Raw genomic sequence first — 23267 nt, forward strand, 5'->3', positions numbered from 1 at the left:
CTTGAATTTTTAAAGTCATTAAATATTTAATATCTTAAGTTAATTTTAGTTTTTTTTTTTGTATTGTAACTTACTCCAAAGTACAAGTAGACATAGGTTATCTCAATTTATGTTTTTCTATATTTATAATTTTTACCTCCATATTTCTAATTAATATAGAAGAAAATCTATGAGTGGATCAATATATAAATGTAAATATAGATATATAGATTAGGTTTATCTAAGATCTATTTAGATTATGTATAAGATCTATTTCATTCAACTACTTCCATTAATTGTGTTTTCATTTCTAATTATTATTGTTGTCCTAAAATTGTCAAGTGACTTCATTTTAGCTTGCCACTTGGCTTAACCACATGCTTTACTAGTCTCATTTTTATATAATATAGATAACTTTAACACTGTCTGTTTAATTTTATCAGTTATAATCAATTATTTATCATAGTTAAAAAATTACTCCACCAATTTATGCCTAATACAGAGTTACTTGTAATTATTACTCCATTTGAGTATTGATAGTACATATCTGGAGTTTAAAGAAAATGACACCCGAAAGAAAGAAGAAACGAGGAAAAATCCGAGGCAAAGGCCGGTGTGGACGTTGCCCTGTGTGATTTTCAGAGACAGCTGATACCGGTTTGAAAAGCCACCGAGTGGGTCCCGGTAAAACTAAGAGTAGGACCCACAAAGGCTTTATGTGGATCTTCTCGTGGACTCTCCTGACTAATCTCTCTCTCTCTCTCTCTCCTATGAACCATCTCCTATGAACCAGAAAGGAAATCTCAGACAAGTTGCAAGTATGTATCTTAATTACAATTCAAAATCAGAGCAGAACCATAAATCCGCTTCGCTTTCTAAAAAATTAGTTGTTTCTTGCTGTTACAGAGTGTGGATTCTTCGTGAACAAAGTTAATCGCACTTTGCTTGGTTTGCTTTCTTCACTCCCATGCTTCGCTATCTTTTCAACTTAAGATCAGCATTCCACACGGATAATTAAGCGATTTCTGCTGAATTTGGTCAACTCCAGTCAAAGGAGGAGGAGGTTTGGTAAGCTGATAGCCAACTTAAATATCGCCAGATGCCAATTTTATTAATATTTCATCTAGTCAGATCCCAATTTATTTGGAATTGAGGGTTACAACTTTCATTATGAGGAATTGCCTCATGTTTGATCAAGGTATTGCATTTTGTTGCGCCACTACCCTTATGTAGAAATTTGCTGGTTGCAAAATCTTCATCTCTTCAATTTGACTTTTGTTGTTTTTTCTACAGCATTCAATGCCTTTGACCTCAAATTCGTTTTTAACTTCCAGTTATTTTTCTATATTTTCATGTGTTATTGGTTACCTCTTTAACTGCTTATCTACCTCTTTCATGAAAAGGATAAGTTAGACTTTACAATACTAGTGTATGTCCTAATCTTAAAAACTTTTGTGACAAAGCTTTATGCATCTTAAAGAATCTTCTAACTTCGTTCAAAACACTTGTTTGCTAATCTGTTTTAAAAGGAATTGTTTTTTTTTTTGGGTACCTTTAGTTATCTGACAGACAAGCATACTAATGTTTTCAGGGAATGGTATTTAGCTCTTTGTGGAGCTACTCGAGACAGTTCTCATCAAGAAACTTGTTGCCACTAGAATGATTCTGGAAGTCAATCTTCTGCATTGAGCAGGTTGATGCATTGGCTAAAGTTATGAATCACCGGCAAGACGAGTTTGTGAGGTCAGTTTTCTGAGAACTTGTGCAATCCCCCTTTTTCCTCTCAATCCACTAAATGCTTTTTCCAGGTTAAACCTTTTAGTAGTTTCTCTCTGAATGTAAATAACACAAATGAACAGATTTTAGAGATTTATAAGTGGAAAATAGACTAATTCTAGACTGGAGGGAAACAATAGAAAGCCTACATAGCCTTACCTATTTGAAATTGGATGAGAACAGAAAATTAAGAGGGAAGTCCAAGCACATTTATGTTTGGTTACTTAAATGGGTAACTTTGATATTTATGAAAAACCTTAATGAAGTAAATTTTAGCATGGACTATTCTCTTTTTTTCGTTTTGTATATGTATAGATGTTATATAACTGCACCAATTTGCTGACATGTTTTATGCCAACTTGTATTTCTAATACTTAAATTGGTCGCCTTGCAGGTTTCAGGATTGGAAATCAGAGAGAAGCTCTGAGGGAAATTTTCATGCTAAAGGTGGAGTCCACAGAAGTAAAGTTGTAATAGCTTCCAACGAATTACATAATGGCTTGGAATCTGGGAAATGGAGGGCCAAAGGCATAATACAAGCTGTAAAATCTAGTTTAAGTGGTTTTGTGGAAGAAAGCTTGGGATCCAAAAAGAACATTCTTGATCCTCAAGGACCTTTTCTTCAAAAGTGGAACAAAATATTTGTATTATCCTGTGTAATTGCTATCTCCTTGGATCCTTTGTTCCTTTATATTCCAGTGATTGATAACGACAACAAATGCCTGGGGTTAAACAGAACGTTGGAGGTCACAGCTAGTGTTTTGCGTTCTTTTACTGATATATTTTACTTTCTTCATATTGCCCTTCAATTTCGAACTGGTTTCATTGCTCCTTCGTCACGTGTATTTGGAAGAGGTGTTTTAATTGAAGATGCTTGGGAGATAGCAAAGAGATACTTATCCACTTACTTCTTGATCGACATTCTTGCAGTTCTACCACTACCACAGGTGCAAGTTACTTCCCTTCAAAACATTACTTTGGCTTTCTATTGAAGAGAGACTCATGGTTTGGTACATTTTGTGAAAAGATTATTCTGGTTCAAGCAGGCAATGTATCGTATCTCATGGAGATCATAGATTTACATGATGTGGAGAATTTTTGCACTCCATGTATCTTTAGATCTCCCTATTATATTGCATGTTTGCTTTTACCTACTTCCTATGTAAATAAAAATATGTTCAGTTGTTTACTCTTATCCTTTTATGTATTTTCAGGTTGTAATTTTAATTATAATTCCTAAGTTGCGGGGTTCAAGATCTTTGAATACCAAGAATTTGCTGAAGTCTGTTGTCTTTTTCCAATATATTCCAAGGGTCCTTCGAGTGTATCCTTTATATAGGGAAGTCACAAGAACATCTGGCATACTCACTGAAACAGCATGGGCTGGAGCTGCTTTCAATCTCTTCCTTTATATGCTTGCCAGCCATGTAAGCTTGCAATAACCTTGAGTTACAATTGTGATGGATAGTATACTATCTACTCTGTTGTTCAAATTTGTGTTACCCAAAGTTACCTATGGTTGATTCTATCTAAAAGGTGTCCTTTAAAATTTTGTTATTTTGACTAATTGGAACCTTAGAAATAAAAGTTATGGATTTTCAGCCATCTTAGGTTTTCCTGGCATATAAACTTATGATATGCCAGCAGATATCAGTAGTGTTATGAAATAGTTATATCATTCTCTATTGTATTTTTTTTGGTCGGTGACATCATTCTCTATTCTATACTATCTTGTACTCATTAGACTGAGAATTGAGTGGCTTTGTGCTCTTTAGGTACTTGGAGCCTTTTGGTATCTGTTTTCTATAGAACGCGAAACTACTTGCTGGAAACAAGCTTGTGGAAATTCTTCTCCCTGTCTTCATGCCTCATTGTATTGTGATGATGATCATACAAAATTTAAAACATTGCTGAACAGTTCCTGCCCTATAGAGACACCAAATGCAACGCTATTTGATTTTGGGATATTCCTTGGCGCTCTCCAATCAGGTGTTGTGGGACCAATGGATTTTCCACAGAAGTTCTTTTATTGTTTCTGGTGGGGTTTACAAAATTTAAGGTACGCCTGCAATCTGTGCCTCTTTTATGCATATTGAAAAACAAGTTGGTTAGATCTTTATACCCAAGTGTTTTTCTGTTTAACCACATTTGCATGTACTATGTAGTGATTACCAGGCGGATCTAGGATTTGGAGGTTCCGGATGCCACACTAATTTTAATGTACACGTGTTGTATTTACATGGTCCAAATAGGATATTTATTTGGTCGGTTTGATCTATTTTTATTTCGGGTCAGTTATTCGTCTTATCGGGTTTATATATGGACAAACCAATCAAACGAAAAAATAATTACATTGAAGTTGTTCTCCTAGAAAAAAAAAATCAATTTTCTACTATCTATTGATACATGATAACAGTAGATACAAAACGAAAATAGAGTGAAGTTGAAATATAGTGTATAGACTTTTATGTCTTTTGATAGCATAAATTAAGAAGAATTATTCTTGAAAAATGATTCTATAAGATGGGAAAGAGAAGGTTTTTGAAAGGAAGAAACTTTTATAACTTATAGAAGAAGAAAGATAAAGTTACCAAGAATTAATAAAAGATAAAAGCAGAGAAGAATTAATTAAATGTAAATAGTCAATAGGTAGTAAAGACAGTTTGTCCTAAATGCATGAAATGGAAAAAGTATTAATGTGCTTAAGGCTAGGATCAAACTCCTGTCGCTTGGGAGACAAACCAGAAACTTTGCCAGCGGCACCCAACATTTTGCGGAGCTGGGTGCCACTTAATTCTATTTGGAAACTTTGTCTGTAGGTATACTTATATTTACAACATTTCGGCTGAGGTTTGCGGGTGTGTGCCACCCCCTTCCTCCTTAATAGATCCGCCCCTGGTGACTACTAACCATCTATTAAAAGTTCAAGCAGCAATAGAAAGAAACTTCTTTGTAGAATAGTGTGTGCGTAGCTTGAGTATTTTGGACTTTGCGATGCTAGAGCACTCGGTTGGTTTTTATTGGTTTTATAATGTTGAATTTTGTGACCATCTCATCTAATAGCTCAAAGTGTTAGAGGGAGGGTATTGTTAGTTACTCCTATTAATTTAGGTTTGCAATACGTCCTGTCACATATTGCCTAATTCTTTTTTTTTTTTTTGGACTAAGCACGTGAAACTATTTATGTTGATGGATGACGGTGAGACTTGAAACCAAGTCCGTTGATATTATGTTGAATTTGGTGACCACCTTGTCTGAAATTTTAAGCCTCAGAGAGAGGATACTTTATCTATTTATTTAGGTTACAACAGATACCATTCAAGAAAATTCAGTCTGGTGATGGAAAATAACAAGGGTAAGAAGGAGGGGAATCATAGGTGAGGACAGGTGGTTCTTTTTTGGGGTGAGGGGGGAGACACAGTGAGAGATGGATTTGGTAAACAAGGGGTGGGGGGATGTTTCAACTTGTATGTCAATATCATCTAGGACATGCACAATGATGGTTTGTAACTGTTTGTTTTGGTTTCATTTTTTTGGTTCGATTATTTTCGGTCTTAGTTTATAAGTAAATTGAAACAGAATAGAAATAACCTCGATTCATTTTGGTTTTCCTGTTTGAATCTAATTTTCACACTTAGAAAATTGGTCTATTGAAAGAAATCGGACCAACAAAAAGGAGGTAGGCTAAATCAATAAATAATTGAATAGAAATATCTACAACGTTAAACAAAAATAAGAGCGCAATGGTTCAAATCTCAGCAGAGACAAAAACACTAAGTAAACAGCATTTTCATCTCTGGCTCTCTTTCGAAGATCTTTGTTGTTGTTTTCCAATGAAAAAGTTATCAATCAGATATTTATTTTAATGTTCTGTATCAGTCTTTTACTGGCAGCTGGGTAGACATTAATATTCAAAGCAGACTAAACCTACCCTATCACAGCTGGGCAGTTCTTCAGTTAAACAGATTTTTGTTTTCCAGAAAACAAAAAAACAAACCGAAAATTGAAATCTCTTTTAATGTTAAACTGAAGAATAACCCAAAAGATATTGAACTGGAAATATCATATTTTTTCTGTTCAATCTGTTTCTTTGGGTTAAAACCAAATAATGTCCACACCTAGTAGTGTATCTCGAATCCAAATTTGGCTTTGGAAAAGAAACTAAGCAAAGGCTCTTCGATTGAGGTCGATAAGGTTAAAAGAATCTCCGAAAACTTGATGCACTGCCAAAAGATTAATTTCTTTACTTTGCCAGGTTGTATTTGTTAGAATAGTCATGTAAATAGGAGTAAATAAATAACCCTAATCCAATATATGTTAGGAGTAGGACATGTTATGTGTGTATATATATAGGGCTCATTGTAACATATGTATATACATCAATAATATATTTTCTCCCGTGCTTTCTCACATGGTATCAGAGCTTTAGTGAGAAACATATCGCTGTGCATCATTCCAGCGACTTCCGGGAAGAAAGAACTCAGTCACCGTGCAATTTTCCGGTGACCTAAGTGACTTATTGCGTCAAAGTCACTAATTAACAGTGTTGTGCAAAATCCAACACCACCACAAGGTTCCCAAGAGAGATCCGACCAAACCCCAGAAAAAATCACCGGAAAATAGCCCTCCACGCGCCGTCACGCGCCTGTCGGAACTCTGCCGCCGCCGGCGCGTCTGTCCCACGCGCCGGCGCGTGAGGCCTCTTCCGGCCATTTTTCGGCTTCGCTTCTTCAGGACAGTTGGATCGCCCTGCAATTCCGAGCCTGTCCATATTTTTATTTTTTAATTCCGACCACTTTGAGTTTTTCCGGCGACTACACTGATTTTTCCGGCAGCTACAGTACTTTTCCGGCAAACACAGTGTTTTCTTCATCTGTTTCAGAGAATTTTCAGTTGATTCTTTTTGTTATTTGGTGATAATCCAACCATGTCTTTGGGAGTCGATGCTTTCGGGTCTAGAAACCCGGGTTCTGGCAGTTCCGGTGTTATGATTACCTCAGAACCTTTAATGGGAGGTTCAAACTACTTAGATTGGGCTTCATCTGTCGAGTTGTGGTGTAAAGGTCAAGGAGTTCAAGATCATTTAACAAAAAAGGCTAGCGAAGGTGATGAAAAGGCCAAAACACAATGGGAGAAGGTCGATGCTCAGTTATGTAGTATCCTGTGGCGATCTATTGATTCCAAGTTGATGCCCTTGTTCCGTCCATTCCAGACATGTTATTTAGTTTGGGAAAAGGCTCGTAATCTATACACTAATGACATATCTCGTTTCTATGATGTAATATCGCGAATGACAAGCTTGAAGAAACAGGAATTAGATATGTCTACTTACTTGGGACAAGTTCAGGCAGTCATGGAAGAATTTGAGACGTTGATGCCAGTTTCTGCTAGTATTGAAAAACAACAAGAGCAACGACAGAAGATGTTTCTAGTTCTTACACTCGCTGGACTCCCTAATGACCTTGATTCAGTACGTGACCAGATTTTGGCTAGTCCAACCGTCCCCTCAGTTGATGAATTATTCTCTCGATTACTTCGCCTTGCTGCAGCACCTAGTCACCCAGTGAGCTCATCACAGACACTTGACTCATCTGTCCTCGTATCCCAATCAGTGGACAATCGGGCATCTCATACTATGGAAAATAGACGAGGAGGAGGTCGTTTTGGAAGATCTAGACCCAAGTGCTCCTATTGTCATAAACTTGGACACACTCGTGATGTATGCTATTCTTTACATGGCCGCCCAACCAAAAATGCTTATGTTGCTCAGACTGAGACTACAGGTAACCAGGGATTTTCTTTATCTGAAGGGGAGTATAATGAGTTCCTTCAGTATCGAGCAAGTAAGCAGACATCTCCACAAGTAGCTTCTGTTGCTCAGACTAATACTTCTGTTGCTGGTAATTCTTTTGCTTGTGTTTCCCAGTCTAGTCCTCCTGGACAATGGGTTGTGGACTCAGCCGCTTCTGATCATATCTCTGGTAATAAATCACTTTTGTCAAATATTGCGTATTCACAGTCTCTTCCCACTGTTACTTTAGCCAATGGGTCTCAAACCAAAGCAAAAGGAGTTGGACAAGCGAATCCCCTACCCTCTGTCACTCTAGATTCCGTTCTCTATGTCCCTGGCTGTCCTTTTAATCTTGCATCTGTTAGTCGTTTGACTCGTGCCCTCCATTGTGGTATATATTTTATTGATGATTCTTTTATTATGCAGGACCGCAGTACAGGGCAGACGATTGGAACAGGACTTGAATCAGAAGGGCTTTACTACCTTAACTCCCTAAAATCCTCCAAGGCATGTCTAGTTACAGATCCTCCGGACCTAATTCACAAACGTTTAGGACATCCAAGCTTATCCAAGCTTCAGAAGATGGTGCCTGGTTTGTCTAGTTTATCCACATTAGAGTGTGAGTCATGTCAGCTCGGGAAACATACCCGAGCCTCCTATCCTCGTAGTATTGAGAGTCACGTAGAGTCTATTTTTTCTTTAGTTCACTCTGATATATGGGGTCCTAGTAGAGTCAGTTCAACCTTGGGATTTCGTTATTTTGTTAGTTTTATTGATGATCATTCAAGATGTACTTGGATTTTCTTAATGAAAGATCGTTCTGAGTTGTTTTCTATATTCCAGAATTTTTGTGCTGAAATTAAAAATCAATTTGGTGTTTCCATTCGCACTTTTCGCAGTGATAATGCCTTAGAATATTTATCCTCTCAATTTCAGCAGTTTATGACTTCTCAAGGAATTATTCATCAGACCTCTTGTCCTTATACCCCTCAGCAAAATGGGGTTGCAGAGAGAAAGAATAGGCACATCATTGAGACTGCTCGCACACTTCTCATTGAATCTCATGTTCCGCTGCGTTTTTGGGGCGATGCAGTTCTCACAGCTTGTTATTTAGTTAATCGGATGCCTTCCTCTCCCATCCAGAATCAGATACCGTATGCAGTATTGTGTCCCCAATCACCCGTATACTCTGTTCCCCCTCGTGTTTTTGGGAGCACTTGTTTCGTTCATAACCTAGCCCCTGGGAAAGATAAGTTAGCTCCTCGTGCTCTCAAGTGTGTCTTCCTTGGTTATTCTCGTGTTCAGAAGGGCTATCGTTGTTACTCACTTGATCTTCGTAGGTACTTTATGTCCTCTGACGTCACATTTTTTGAGTCTAAACCTTTCTTTACCTCTTCTGACCTTTCTGACCCCCTTGATATATCTGAGGTCTTACCTATACCGACCTTTAAGGAGTCTACTATAGCTCCTCCTTCACCTTCCGCCACAGAAGTCTTACCCGAGTCTCCTATAGCTCCTCCTTCACCTTCCGCTATAGAAGTCTTATCCATTCCAGCCGTTGAGGAGTCTAGTGTGGCTCCTCCTAGACTCCCTGCCACAGGAACACCACTTTTGACATATCATCGTCGTCCGCGCCCAGCATCAGGTCCAGCTGATTCACGTCCTGCACCTGACCCTGCTAATACTGCGGACTTGTCTCCTCTTAATCAACCGATTGCACTTCGGAAAGGTATACGGGCCACCCTTAATCCTAATCCCCATTATGTCGGTTTGAGTTATCATCGTTTGTCATCACCCTATTATGCTTTTCTATCTTCTTTGTCCTCTGTTTCCATCCCTAAGTCTACAGGTGAAGCATTGTCTCATCCAGGATGGCGACAGGCTATGATTGACGAGATGTCTGCTTTACATACGAGTGGTACTTGGGAGCTCGTCCCTCTTCCTTCAGGTAAATCTACTGTTGGTTGTCGTTGGGTGTATGCAGTCAAGGTTGGTCCGGATGGTAAGGTTGATCGTCTTAAGGCTCGTCTTGTTGCCAAAGGATATACTCAGATATTTGGGCTCGATTACAGTGATACCTTCTCTCCTGTGGCTAAGATAGCATCAGTCCGCCTTTTTCTATCCATGGCTGCTGTTCGCCATTGGCCCCTCTATCAGCTGGACATTAAGAATGCTTTTTTACACGGTGACCTTGAGGATGAAGTTTATATGGAGCAACCACCTGGGTTTGTTGCTCAGGGGGAGTCTCGTGGCCTTGTATGTCGCTTGCGTCGGTCACTTTATGGTCTAAAGCAGTCTCCTCGAGCCTGGTTTGGTAAGTTCAGCACAGTTATTCGAGAATTTGGCATGATTCAGAGTGAAGCTGATCACTCTGTATTCTATCGGCATTCTGCCTCGAGTCTCTGTATTTATCTGGTGGTCTATGTTGACGACATTGTTATTACCGGCAATGACCAGGATGGTATTACTAAATTGAAGCAACATCTCTTGCAACACTTTCAGACTAAGGATCTGGGCAAACTAAAGTATTTTCTGGGTATTGAGGTCGCTCAGTCTAGCTCAGGTGTTGTGATCTCACAACGAAAGTATGCCTTAGATATTCTTGAAGAGACAGGAATGACAGGTTGTAGACCGGTTGACACTCCGATGGATCCGAATTCTAAACTTATGCCAGGACAGGGGGAGCCTCTTAGCGATCCTGCAAGATATAGACGGTTGGTTGGTAAATTAAATTACCTTACAGTGACAAGACCTGACATTTCCTTTTCTGTGAGTGTTGTGAGTCAGTTTATGGATTCTCCGTGTGATAGTCATTGGGATGCAGTTGTTCGCATTCTTCGGTATATAAAATCAGCTCCAGGCAAAGGTTTATTGTTTGAAGGTCGAGGCCATGAGCAGATCGTTGGATACTCAGATGCTGATTGGGCAGGATCACCTTCTGATAGACGTTCTACGTCTGGATATTGTGTCTTGGTAGGAGGAAATTTGGTGTCCTGGAAGAGCAAGAAACAGAATGTGGTTGCTCGGTCTAGTGCAGAAGCAGAATATCGAGCAATGGCTATGGCGACATGTGAGCTAATTTGGATCAAACAGTTGCTCAAGGAGTTGAAATTTGGTGAGATTAGTCAGATGGGACTTGTGTGTGATAATCAAGCTGCTCTTCATATTGCGTCAAATCCAGTGTTCCATGAGAGAACTAAACACATTGAGATTGACTGTCACTTTGTTAGAGAAAAGATACTCTCGGGAGATATTGCTACAAAGTTTGTGAAGTCGAATGATCAGCTTGCAGATATTTTCACCAAGTCCCTCACTGGTCCTCGTATTAACTACATATGTAACAAGCTTGGTACATATGATTTATATGCACCAGCTTGAGGGGGAGTGTTAGAATAGTCATGTAAATAGGAGTAAATAAATAACCCTAATCCAATATATGTTAGGAGTAGGACATGTTATGTGTGTATATATATAGGGCTCATTGTAACATATGTATATACATCAATAATATATTTTCTCCCGTGCTTTCTCACAGTATTATAGCTTCTCTCTTTTCAGCCTTGTCGACATATCCAGTAGGCATTTCTGATATGTTTAGCCCTTTTTTGAAAAAAAAATAAATGGTGATAATTTACTTTCCTGACTAGGATAGATGTGGAAGTCCTGTTAATAGAATATTGAGTTGTGTCTTAAAAGGTTCATTTTCATTGAGTTTTCTGTCTGTGGTTATTCTAACCAAAACCTTGCTCCTTTATTTTGCAGTTCCCTTGGTCAAAACCTCCAAACAAGTACCTTCATCTGGGAAATTTGCTTTGCAGTTTTCATTTCCATCGCTGGCCTGGTGCTATTTGCCTTTCTCATTGGCAATATGCAGGTAGTTTTTGGTTCTTAGTTTTTCATCACTGTTCTGGAAGTTCTAAAGCCGGCATTTGACAGTACAACTCAAAATAATAATAGCTATCCAAGATTTTATCTCAAGAAATAAAACTCATATGGCAAAGTTCTCATTCTGGTGGCACCTCCTTTCTCTGTCATGTCACAACCTATTTAAATTAGTCTAATTGAAAAAAAATATTATCGTCGACTTACTAAGGTTTTTGGTACGTCTTATGTGTATAAACAACGTCATGGGCTGCGATTTTGTCAACCTTATGGTAGGCCATGATGCCCAGAAGAAACGTCTGTTTGGAATAAACATGGGCTATGAAGTGTGAATCAGTTGCATTATTAAATTATGGGTGCAGGGATTTAGGGCTTCTTGAAACAGTGCCATTTTACTCTCAGTAATCAACTAAAATTCTTGTATGTGATAGACATGTCTGCAATCCTCAACATTAAGATTAGAGGAGATGCGGGTGAAAAGACGAGATGCAGAACAGTGGATGTCACATCGGTTGCTCCCTGAGAACCTCAGAGAGCGGATTAGGCGCTATGAGCAATACAGGTGGCAGGAAACTAGGGGTGTTGATGAAGAGAATCTGATTCACAACCTCCCGAAAGACCTCAGGAGAGATATAAAGCGTCATCTTTGTTTAGCTTTGCTCATGAGAGTAAGTTTTGTCACTCCTACTCTTTGACTGTGGTTCACCCTTATTTTGCAAATACAGATGTGATTTGTTCCCCTCTAAGGGTTGGCATCATATCTTAGATGAACTTTTTATATATAAAAAGTGAGATTTTCTAAGCGTAGTATAGTCAAAAGATTGCTGTTCTTATGATCTGTTTATTAGTTCTTGATTTTGATTATGCATGGATATTTTAAGGTGCCAATGTTTGAAAAAATGGATGAACAACTCTTAGATGCATTATGCGACCATCTGAAGCCAGTGCTATTCACCAAGGACAGCTTCATTGTTCGTGAAGGTGATCCAGTTGATGCGATGCTGTTTGTAATGAGGGGCAAACTACTGTCTGTAACCACTAATGGAGGGAGGACAGGTTTTTTTAACTCTGAGCATCTAAAAGCTGGTGATTTTTGTGGAGAGGAGCTACTTACTTGGGCTCTTGACCCTAATTCGTCAACTAACCTACCAATCTCAACTAGAACTGCCCAAGCACTCTCAGAAGTTGAAGCATTTGCTTTAGTGGCTGATGATTTAAAGCTTGTAGCCTCTCAGTTCCGACGACTTCACAGTAAGCAGCTCCGCCACACTTTCAGGTTTTACTCAGGCCAATGGAGAACTTGGGCAGCTTGCTTCATACAAGCAGCATGGCGGAGTTATTGCAGGAAGAAGGTAGAAGAGTCTCTTCGTGAAGAAGAAAACAGGTTGCAAGATGCATTGGCAAATGAAGGTGGCAGTTCACCAAGTTTGGGTGCTACCTTTTATGCATCAAGATTTGCTGCTAATGCACTCCGTGCTTTGCGGCGCAATACTGCAAAGAAAGCAAGGGTGCCAGACAGGATATCACCCATTCTGCTTCAGAAGCCAACAGAGCCAGATTTTACTGCTGAAGATAAATAACTGCCATTATTAATTGTAGTACGTGGTCTTGTTGTAAATGATTGAGTGCATTTTCAGCCATGTTTTTGTGTATAATACATATATTGGCAATTTCTTCAAGCCTCGAGGCTTGATGGAAAGAAAGCAATTGTATTTGTACAAAAGAAATGATATCTACCATTTTACCAGATTATTATAGAATCCACAACAATAAATACCTCAATTCCAAGCCAATTATGGTCAACTACACAAACCCTCACATTTTGCTCCATCTGGGCCTATTTTATTCCCGGTGCATGTGTGTCTCTATGTATTCACTCTTGTCGGTTTGCCTTATAAATTAAAGGATTAGTTACTTCCTATAGCAAAGGTTGATACCTTATTTATTTTAAATAAATACCCTTTTAAAAAATTATATTTCATAGCTACCTTTTGATTTTTTATAGCCAAATATCTATTTATGGTCACCTCCTAGCCTTAAGCCATAAAATAAGTTTTGTATTATGTTTCTCTCTCATATCCCCTCAAATTTCTCCTATCCCCTACCCCATATCTATTCTCCCTCTCTCTCTCTACTTCCCGATCTCATATCCTCTCCTTCTTGAAATATCTCAACTATGTTTTAAGATCTATACACTACAAGAAAACACGAAATTAGTACGATTTTAGCTGGAAAGTTCAGATCCTTATCTAATAAGCAAATCGGAAGCAATTTGTCAATGATATATACGTTAACAAAATATTAGAAAGCAGAGTTGATTTTGAGAGTGTAAATTTTGGAGAGTGAATTTCATGGGTGGTAATTTTGCTTTGTGCTCATTACCTCCCTGGAAACTTCGATCACGTACGATCTCCGATGCAACAACAGTTGGAATTAAAGGCGGCGCTGGATCGTCGGCAACCGGAGGCAACGGTGACGGCGAGCTGCTTCAACGAGACGACATTAGGGTCGTTCTTGAACAAAGACGACGGAGTTGTGGGCTGAGCAACTTGAATTTTCTGTTAATATATTTTTCAATGTATTTTAATGCATCTCGTTGTATTTCATTATATTCATTGTCTTTTTTCCATTATATTTCAATGTATCTCGCTGTATTATATGTATTTCATTGTATTTTCAATGTATCCCGCTGTATTCTATGTATTTCATTGTATTCACGGTCTCGCCATATTCCATGAATGTATTCATATGTTTGTTTTTAATTAATATAATTTATGTATTCAGATGTATTATATAATTTCTCTGAAGATTGCTATGTTTTTGGGATGTTTTTCGGTTGAGAATCTTTTTTATAACTGAAAATACAGAATTTGTGTGTTATAATTGAGTTTGTTGAGTTATATTAGGAGTCTATTATGTTAATTGATTCACTTTCCGTTTAAAAACAGTGAAATCCCTTGTTTCACGCCGTGAATACAGTTGAATACAGTCGAATACAATAATATGTCCCACTGTAATCCCATGTTTCACCCCATGAATACAGTCGAATACACTCGAATACAAAAATCTGTCTAGCTGTAATCCCCTGTTTCACGCCTAGAAATGCTATTGTATTCATGAATATATTAGCTTAAATACATGGAATACACTCTAAAAAATCTGAAAACATAGCTATAGGAAGTAATATAGTAAATGGTAGCTACAACTAGCTAAAAACCACTAAAAGATAGTCGTTTCTGAAAGTTTCTCTAAATTAAATAGTTTTATGTTGATCGTCAACTAACTAAAATCTCCTTTCTTTATCAGAACTTAGGATGCACAACAATTAGCACATGCAAAGTTCCTTTTTCATATTCTTTTTAACTGTGGATAAAGGTTGATGGCTATTGCTCTTTAGAGTATGACTAATTGGTTTTTAAGAATCATCTACCCCAGAAGTCTTTCACCAGATAGAAAGAGTTAACAAGCAATATCAACTGTTTTGCTGCTGACTGCTGAGTTACACTTGATATCTACCTAATGCTTTCCGTGTGAATTCAACTGGGTTACCAATGAAATGAATAGGAATAAGCCATTTAACTTGAGCCCCATATCAGAACAAGTGCACAATATTTTTCAATCACTGTGATGTTACTTTTTTATTGGTAGTACCCATGGATTTTGTCCCTTCATAATGTGCAACAGGCTTTCTTTTTAATGGTAGATCCAAGTGCATGGCCCATTTTGGGTTCACTTGGAGCTTTGCCAACAACCATAGGAGGTGTGATGTCAACGTATTTATGGAAGTCACACGGAACTTGACCATCAAGTTTGAAAAAAGCTGAAGAGGGTTTGCACCTGAAATAGGACTAATGCAGATCCAGAAGAATGGTCTGGGCTTTCAAAGAGATGAAGATGCAAGGGGTAGATTCGAATCATCAAGGGCATCTCTAGAAAACAAAAAATCACTCTTTACAAGAATGCTACTTAGGGAGAAGAGTCTCTTGACTCAGGAGCACCTGAATCTACTCTTTCCGTGTCCCACATCTGCCTATGTTTAAGCATCCGCCCATTCCTCAGTTCCATGCAATGGCATTTAATCAACAGATATCACTTACTGTTCACATTGGCCATCTCAAGATTATATACAGTGTGCCGTTAGGGGGAACTCTTGATAACATTGGTGTTCGGCCCGCTTAAGCATACTTGTTGCTTGCCACCTTCCACAAGTACAAGCACCAAGAATTATATTACCATTACCTCCAAAGATTTGGGCAAACAAAGAGATCACCTCGTATTTTTGTCTCAGTTTAGATTTGAACCCTGGTCTCACATGGTTCTTCAACTGTTAAGATAAATAGGATTGTAAACTACTATTAATTGTTTGGTTTCGCTTAATATTGATGTATGTACATAGCAGAAGAAATGGTCATGGTGAAGTAGAGGATGTACACGAGTGGGGAGAATATATCAGCAGCTACTCGTACGGTCAAGGCGACTAAGAGTCATGGCTGAATAAAGCAAGAGGCTTAAATTCCGCATTTGGCTTCATGGAGTGATTGCTCAATATTCTGTGTAAGAAAGTAACAGCTTCCACAATGCATTTACCCTTGTTCAACATGATACAACTTGTCCTGCAATAAGAAAAAAGATTAAACGTGGGTCGTGCTGTCGAAAAACATTCACAGGAAAATGGAGTAAAGGTCGAGTTTCTACTACAGTTCTAATACGAGTTAACAACAGCACCTACTTGAGATTATTTGGAGGATTTTAAGGGGTTAGGTGGGCAAAAATGGTTTGAGGATAAGTGATTAGACAAAGGCATTTATTTCTTCATCAACACCATTGGTTAACTGATTTAAGGGAAAGGTCTCTTTGTTGATTGTATATGAGCTAGTAAGTCCTACTCAACACCAGTCCAATATCTCAGTCCACAAACTAGATGGTGTGGTCCTTCCAAATACCAGTTCTAAGCAAAAGAAATCCAAGTTCAACAGAAAGCAAAGTTACTCTTACAAAGTTGGACATACCAGCCCCATATATCTCCATGGTAATTTCCATCATCCAATTAATGCTCATTCTCTGACTTTTAATTGACATATTATAGATGGTTCCTCAAATGAAGTAAGGGACCCCTTGTTACCCACCTCAAGGACCCCCCCCCCCCCCACACACACACACAGAGATGCTTAAAAACTAAGAATAAACGTGATCACAGTTGATTTTTAAAACTTTCAGGACCTTTGCCGATTATTTGGCATCAATTGCTAAATAACTCCGTTTCAAAGATTAGTTATTAGCATACAACTTTTTGGGCTATACATATGAGTTATTGGGACAACTATTCCTCTCTGTACTTGGTTCCTTTATAGCTTTTAATATTGTATATAATCTAAGCCTCAAGTATATTTCCAGTAAAAGATGTGTTTTATAGTTCTCCATGTACACTCCACCTACTATTGAGTATATTCGTGCATTCACAAGTTTCCACGCCTCAAAACTAGTTAAAACTTATGCATATGTGCTCAGCGAATTTCACTTCTTTGAGAAATAACTGATCAAGAAAAGTGCATTCAAGTGTTTGACTTGATAAGTTAAGTCACATTTTAATGTTAGAAGTTCCAGCACATGTTAAACTCCATTTAAGTATATAGAAAAAATAAAGAAGCAGCCAGACTATAACCTCCTCGACTCCCGACTCAACTCCTCAAAACCCAAAAAGGAAAGATGGGAATCAAAATGCACTCACACACGCACACACACAGAGGCAAAGAGACTACTGACCTCATTCCGTCTGCCACATCAGTAAGCTCAGCTCTAGTGGGCACCCCATACTTGACGAGCGACTCCAGGACCTGTGTTGCCCAAATGACAGGAACATGAGCAGCTTTGCAGACGGAGATTATCTCCTCCTGTATATATGCCATGTTTTCCCATCCACACTCTACAGCAAGATCTCCTCTGGCAATCATGATGCCTAAAGGATTTGGCATTTTCATTGCCTCCAATAGTAGGAGCGGCAATCTCTCAAATCCTCCTTTTGTCTCAATCTTTAAAACAACCCCCAAGTCCCCTCTTTTCCGCTTCTCAAGTTCTTGGCGCAACAGTAGAATGTCACTGACATCTCGGACAAATGATACCCCCACCATGTCTGCATGGTCGGCCACAAAGTCAAGATCTATAAGGTCCTTTAAAGTGAGGCCTTCATACCGAATATTGCTCCGTGGAATATTTATGGACTTCTCTGACCCAAGTTTACTACCTGTAGGACTTGCATGGGTGATTGATACAACAATTTCGGAAGTGCTAGTTGCTTTAATAATACCCCATATCTTCCCATCATCAAAAGCAATTGGTTCCCCGGGCTTCACTGAATCAAAAACATATCCAGATGAGCAGGTTATCCTGTGAGAACCAGTGGAAGAATAATTCAACTTGTTTTCTTCATTTTGACTATCGCGTGATATAGACAGCAAGTCACCAACCCTTAATCTGATAAATTGCTTGAGAGGAGGAATGTTTACTACATGTCCAGCTGAAAATTTCTTTCTCTCCTTGATAAACAATTTTGCACCTGACTTAACATAAGCAGTCTTGCTGCATTCAGCCATAAATCCAATGCCGGAGAAAACAGGATACTTGCTTAAGATCTTCAGTGTCCTTCGTTTTCCACGAGCATCAGATAATGTCACAACATCATTCGGCTCCAGCTTACTAAGAAGTTCTTCACCGTCCACATGTAGAACAGCATCAGGGGATACATGGGCAGGTGGAGAACCAGCTCCTGGGCTTGAGAGCCAAACTAGGGCAGGACATATCACTTGACCATAAGCATTCTTCTTGGGAGATATTTTCAACACACATGGACCGGGCTGCAGCGTTCCAGTTCGAAGCTTGGGTCCAGCTAAGTCCATGAGAATTCGACAAGGCTTTTCAAGGATTTGAGAGCTTCTTTTCACCCTTCTGATGATCTCACTCCAAATTTCAGGGCTTCCATGGGCACAGTTGATACGAACAATTGTAGTTCCAGCATTTAGAAGATCTTTCACTAGAGTTTCACTTTCTATAGCTTCTTGGCCCACTGTTACCATGATATGAGTTTTTCTCTTCTCTGGCAATCTGCCCAATAACAGGTCTCCAGTATGGGATGCCCTCCTCCTTAGTGTACTAATAGAAAATTCCCCGTTAATTTGTTTGTCCAGACTTTTGGTTGAAGCGATTCCTTCACTATATGAGACAGTACGACTTGAAGAATCATATTTCAAGGTATCTAACAGTCGGATGCCTGCAGAAAGACTTGCAAGAACATGTTGATTTATTGTGTCTAAATTCAGGAGACCAATGGAAGAAAGTTCTTCCTTAAGCTGCTCTACGTCAAGGCTTTTCAATGCCAAATAATGAATTAGGTTTGTCGCACTGACCACGTAATTTCTGTCATTCACGGAATCTCAAGTTAGTTGCAGGAATATATGATCAGGCAGGGCAAATCGCAGTAGAGTTGCTGGTGGAAAAGCTGATAAAGAGCAGGCATTCAGCGTAACCACTCTCAATCACTTTTATGCGTAATGATTCAAGTTTATTTTAAAACACTCAAGATACATAAATGAAAGTACTTAAGTAAACCAAAAAACTTCATCAATAAAAAGGAAGAACACATAATGATTATGTGTCTGTATTCTACTGGCTAAATCCTCCATGCTAGCTATGTTCTCATCACATATCAATAGCCTTCCATTAGATCTTTCAACCACACGCTTCCTACACGTTTTAATTTATGTTGTTATTTCACAGAAATGATAACTTTATCTGCTGCTGGTATTTCTCCTTTGGGAGTCTGAGAGAGGACAAAAATGAGGGTAAACAGGCCTTTATTATCTCACAATATAAATGGACATACTTCTTATCACCTTCACTGAAAAGGAAAATATTTATAAAAAAAATTAACAGAGAACATACTTGTGGGACATTTTAAGTTTGGAGGCATTCCATTGTTCCATTGCCAGTACATGCAAATGAACAGCAATCAGCTTAGCAAGTAAGCCATCTTCCTTTCCATTGATCTCGTTACTTTTAGGAGTACCCTCACCACATGGCAACAAGGAAAAAGTTGTTTCCATCTCTGGCGCACAAGAATTTCCATCTCGTTTCCGATCAATGGCAACTGGATAATCAATATAGTAATCTGAACCTTCTTTTTCAGCATCGTCCTTTCCATTTGGAATAGCAAAGACAATGTTCTTTCTGGTAAGGCTTCCATTATTACCGGCTACAAATTGGAAAATAAGTTCCCTAGCGCCAGGAATTTTGAAAAAAGGTTGTGGAATTGAGTACTTCTTAGACAGGTTGGAAGATCTAACAAACAAAAAAGAAGCAACTTGAAAGCCCTGCAGAAAGGAGAAGAAAAGAACGTTTACCCGCCAAGCAATGTTACAAAAGAGCGAAGCTAGAATAGAACAATGAAAAATTAGGGACCGTAGAGAACATAGCCTAACAGATACCAAAGGAGAGATAAATAACTAGCAGTAGTTAGCACAAGGTACACAAAATCCAACACAAGTTCATTTCTGACACTTGAACTAAACATTGTGCTATATGAGTATCCTTGCCGCAAGAGGATTACTTACATTAGCAGTTTGATTGGTGAACATGGAAACAGAAGCTACACCACCCAACATCTAGAGACAGACACCGATAAAGTCCACAGAAGGCAAATGAGAATCTGCAGAGTACAAGGAGAGCACTTTAGACTTGAGAGCTCACAGGTACATTTAACAACTAAATGTGAGAGGAACCGGAAAATAGCACAATAACTAAAGCCTTAAAGCTCCACTTGAGTGCAAATGAATTGAAGCCCATCTATTTACACACACAAATTATATTTAGCCTGTTCAAGTACAGTGGCGGAGGCAGGATCTCCACGAAGGGGGTTCAAAATAAAAAATTGTAGCTAGTGGGAATTGAACCCATGACCTTATGTAGATTTTGAACCCCCTTGACCACTAAACTACACATTTGGATTGTGTTGAGGGGGTTCAAAACTTAATATATAGAGGTAAAAAAATAGATTTTGCCTTATATATACAGTGTAATTTTTCGGCGAAGGGTGTTCGGGTGAACCCCCTTGCGCCCTCCTAAATCTGCCCCTGTTCAAGTAAACACGAATAGCATCTCTCCACGTCAACAGCTACTCATTTTTGCTACCATTTTCTATTTTGTTTTTAGATGTCATTTTGAAAACTTCCATTGTTAGTCGATCAGCTATTAGAGATGCATTATAAATCTTTTTTTACAATTAAAATCATACATTTAGTCACTGGGGTTGTAATGTTATAATTTCCTATCTTTCCAAGAGCTTGAAATTAGTTAATCCAGATAGGCTCTAAGAAATCAAATGAAGGATAGCATCTAAAAGCACAAACTTGAAATCTGCTTGATTCGAAAGAAAAGTCTTGATACTTTACACATAAAATGTTAAAACCAAAAAAAGGAAGAAAAAAAGAAGAATTACTTTTCCCTAATTTCCTCTAATTTCAATAGCCAAGATAGTATAATCTTGAGTCCATATACCCACACCACAACCCCAAAACTTTAGATGAATCACATAACCACCATAGTAATTTTGCAAAATCACCATTGTTTCTATGATATTAAAGGAACATTTTGTTTAGTTTAGCTAAAACAACAAAAAGGCAAGCATAGAAAAGAAGATTAACACATGCCAAGAAGAAGAAAAAAACTTGCTGGTGATTCAAAATGAAATCTCGTAAAAGAAATTTACAGAGGAAAGGAAAAAGGTGTACATAAAAATATTAAAGATTTTGCAGAAAGGTGAAGAGAAATTACCAGGGAAGGGTTTGGGAAGTGTGGAGATAAAAAGAAATGTGAGGAGAGAGAAGTTAAAAGAAGGGTGATTGGGGAGTGTGGAGGGCGCGTGCCAGATTCAGTGTAGGCAGATCAAAGATTCTTCGGCCCCATTTTAGTTTAGTACATTTATTACTAGTCTAAAATCTAAATGTGGTCTTTTGGAATTCAAAAGACCGAAATAAGTGGAGGAAAAAATTAAGTGACCAAATTATATAAAACGCGGTTTTAAAGAACGCTTTACTTTAATGTCCGTTTTGGACGTTAAGCTAAAGCGAGTTTTAAAAAGACGTTTTATATAAAACGCGTTTTCAAAATACGCTATACGTATATTGTGGGCCCACCAATAACTCTTTTGCGCTTAACTGACATAACAATAATTCAAATGGGTAAAACGCGTTTTAAAAGGGCGTTTTACCTCAAAATATTTGAACCCCCGGATTGGGCGTCGCCTTATTTAAAGGCGGTAAGGATTTTGCAAAAATCCATTCAGAAATATTCTTAACTCTTGTTAAATTCTCAAGCATTTTGTCATGATGTCTGAAGAGCAAAAAGTAAGGGTTCCATTATATTGGGAGGGGGGGTGAGGTTGTGGTGGCGAATAACTCAGTGAACTATAGTTTATCTCCACAGAGTCATGTTAAGTTGCCACTTACAATGGAGTACGATAGACTGGTATCCTTGTTGTGTAATAAAATGAGTGTGAGCAAACGTTCGGTGAACCTCAAAGTAACCGGAAGATATCCGTATTCTATCACTCCGCAAGGGGTTGCTTGTTACGCTGAGTTTAACATCGAGGATGATGAAACTCTAAGAGATTTTTTGGGGACTTCGGATGAATACCGGGAATTTATTTTGATAAAAATGTTGGAAATGTACGTGAAGGTTGAAGACGTTCGCAATAATGAGGTTGCGCAAAGCAGGGATAACCCTCAATCATTGGGTGGTTATTTTGGAGCAGTTTTAGCCGAACAGGTTCCGGCTGAAAGAGTTTGGCCGGATCTAAACTTATCTCCACGGGTGAATGAGGAGCTAGGAAATAATTTCTCTCTTACTTTACATAATCCACAAGACGAGTGGTATACTTCAATTTTCCTTTCTGTTACGATATTTATTTTTGTTGTATTGAATTTGTATTAACACTCATATATTCCATAGGGGGTACCGTCCAGATATGAATTTTACAAGTTATGAACCTACGCCCAGTTGGAATATGCGTAGTTTTGGTGTGTTGGATCATGGTAGTCCATCTGGGAGTCATCACCAACAGGATAATGTCCATCATAGAAAGTCAACACATTACGACTTATAAGTGAAGTGATATAGCTATATGTAAAGTATTTATCAATTTGAGTAGCTTATTATTTTGTTGCTTATTCAGTGAAACGAGCAAGTTGAACCACCTGTCCTGACTCAATTGCCCGAAGATGACGTATTTACTCGGGATCTGGCAGATGGGCAGAGCCAGGAAGAGAACAACGATTATGACAACAATACCGATGAGTCCGGAGATGACACACCCTTCCCTGATGAGGGTGGTGATGAGGAGGAAGAGAATGATGGACCTAATTTGACGAGGGAGCATGCTCCACTCCCCGTTAGACCAAAGAGTGTACGAGTCCCACGTGTCGTTTCATTCAAGGCATATTCCCTACCTTGATCATTTGCCAAGTATGCCGGATGTGGATGCCCTCACAAGGGATTTTGACGAAACTTGGACAACAATGTGGGATGAGTCTAGACCAACGGTGCTGGCAAAGGGCATGCTTTTTCCTGATAAAGCGCACCTAAGTAGGGCGACGAAAATGTACAGCGTAAAGAGTGCAGTGAGATGACGGTATGGGAGTCAAGTCCGGATGTATACAAGGTTGTGTGTCGTAGATGGTTTACGGGTCGTCATTGGATGTTGCGTGCGAGCAAGAAGAAAACAGGTATGTGGAAAGTGGGTAAATATATTAGCACCCACACTTGTGAAATGGACACTATCAATGGGAATCAC

At 38.6% G+C, this 23267-nt stretch overlaps 2 protein-coding genes across 4 annotated transcripts; one reads left to right on the top strand and one right to left on the bottom strand.

The window, feature by feature from the left end:
* The first annotated feature begins 581 nt into the window (after positions 1-581).
* On the top strand, positions 582-13246 carry LOC109244435 (cyclic nucleotide-gated ion channel 1-like). The gene is made up of 9 exons (XM_019411528.1): positions 582-797; positions 886-1047; positions 1571-1722; positions 2150-2702; positions 2970-3182; positions 3531-3814; positions 11309-11420; positions 11860-12096; positions 12310-13246. Exons 3-9 carry the CDS (start codon positions 1694-1696, stop codon positions 13006-13008), a joined length of 2127 nt encoding a protein of 708 aa, XP_019267073.1. The 5' UTR covers positions 582-797; positions 886-1047; positions 1571-1693; the 3' UTR covers positions 13009-13246.
* A 2391-nt stretch (positions 13247-15637) lies between these two features.
* LOC109244436 (plastidial pyruvate kinase 4, chloroplastic) lies at positions 15638-21356 on the bottom strand. 3 transcript variants are annotated; one of them, XM_019411529.1, is made up of 5 exons: positions 21251-21356; positions 20032-20126; positions 19364-19791; positions 17192-18838; positions 15638-16041 (listed from the first exon to the last, which is right to left on the bottom strand). In XM_019411529.1, exons 2-5 carry the CDS (start codon positions 20080-20082, stop codon positions 15906-15908), a joined length of 2262 nt encoding a protein of 753 aa, XP_019267074.1. In that variant the 5' UTR covers positions 20083-20126; positions 21251-21356; the 3' UTR covers positions 15638-15905. The 3 variants fall into 3 exon arrangements, with proteins under 3 accessions (XP_019267074.1, XP_019267076.1, XP_019267075.1); XM_019411531.1 differs by lacking the exon at positions 21251-21356 and adding an exon at positions 21208-21238; XM_019411530.1 differs by lacking the exon at positions 21251-21356 and adding an exon at positions 20916-21177.
* Between the last annotated feature and the right edge of the window lie 1911 nt (positions 21357-23267).

This window comes from Nicotiana attenuata, unplaced genomic scaffold, assembly GCF_001879085.1.
Source record: "Nicotiana attenuata strain UT unplaced genomic scaffold, NIATTr2, whole genome shotgun sequence".
NCBI lineage: Eukaryota > Viridiplantae > Streptophyta > Magnoliopsida > Solanales > Solanaceae > Nicotiana > Nicotiana attenuata.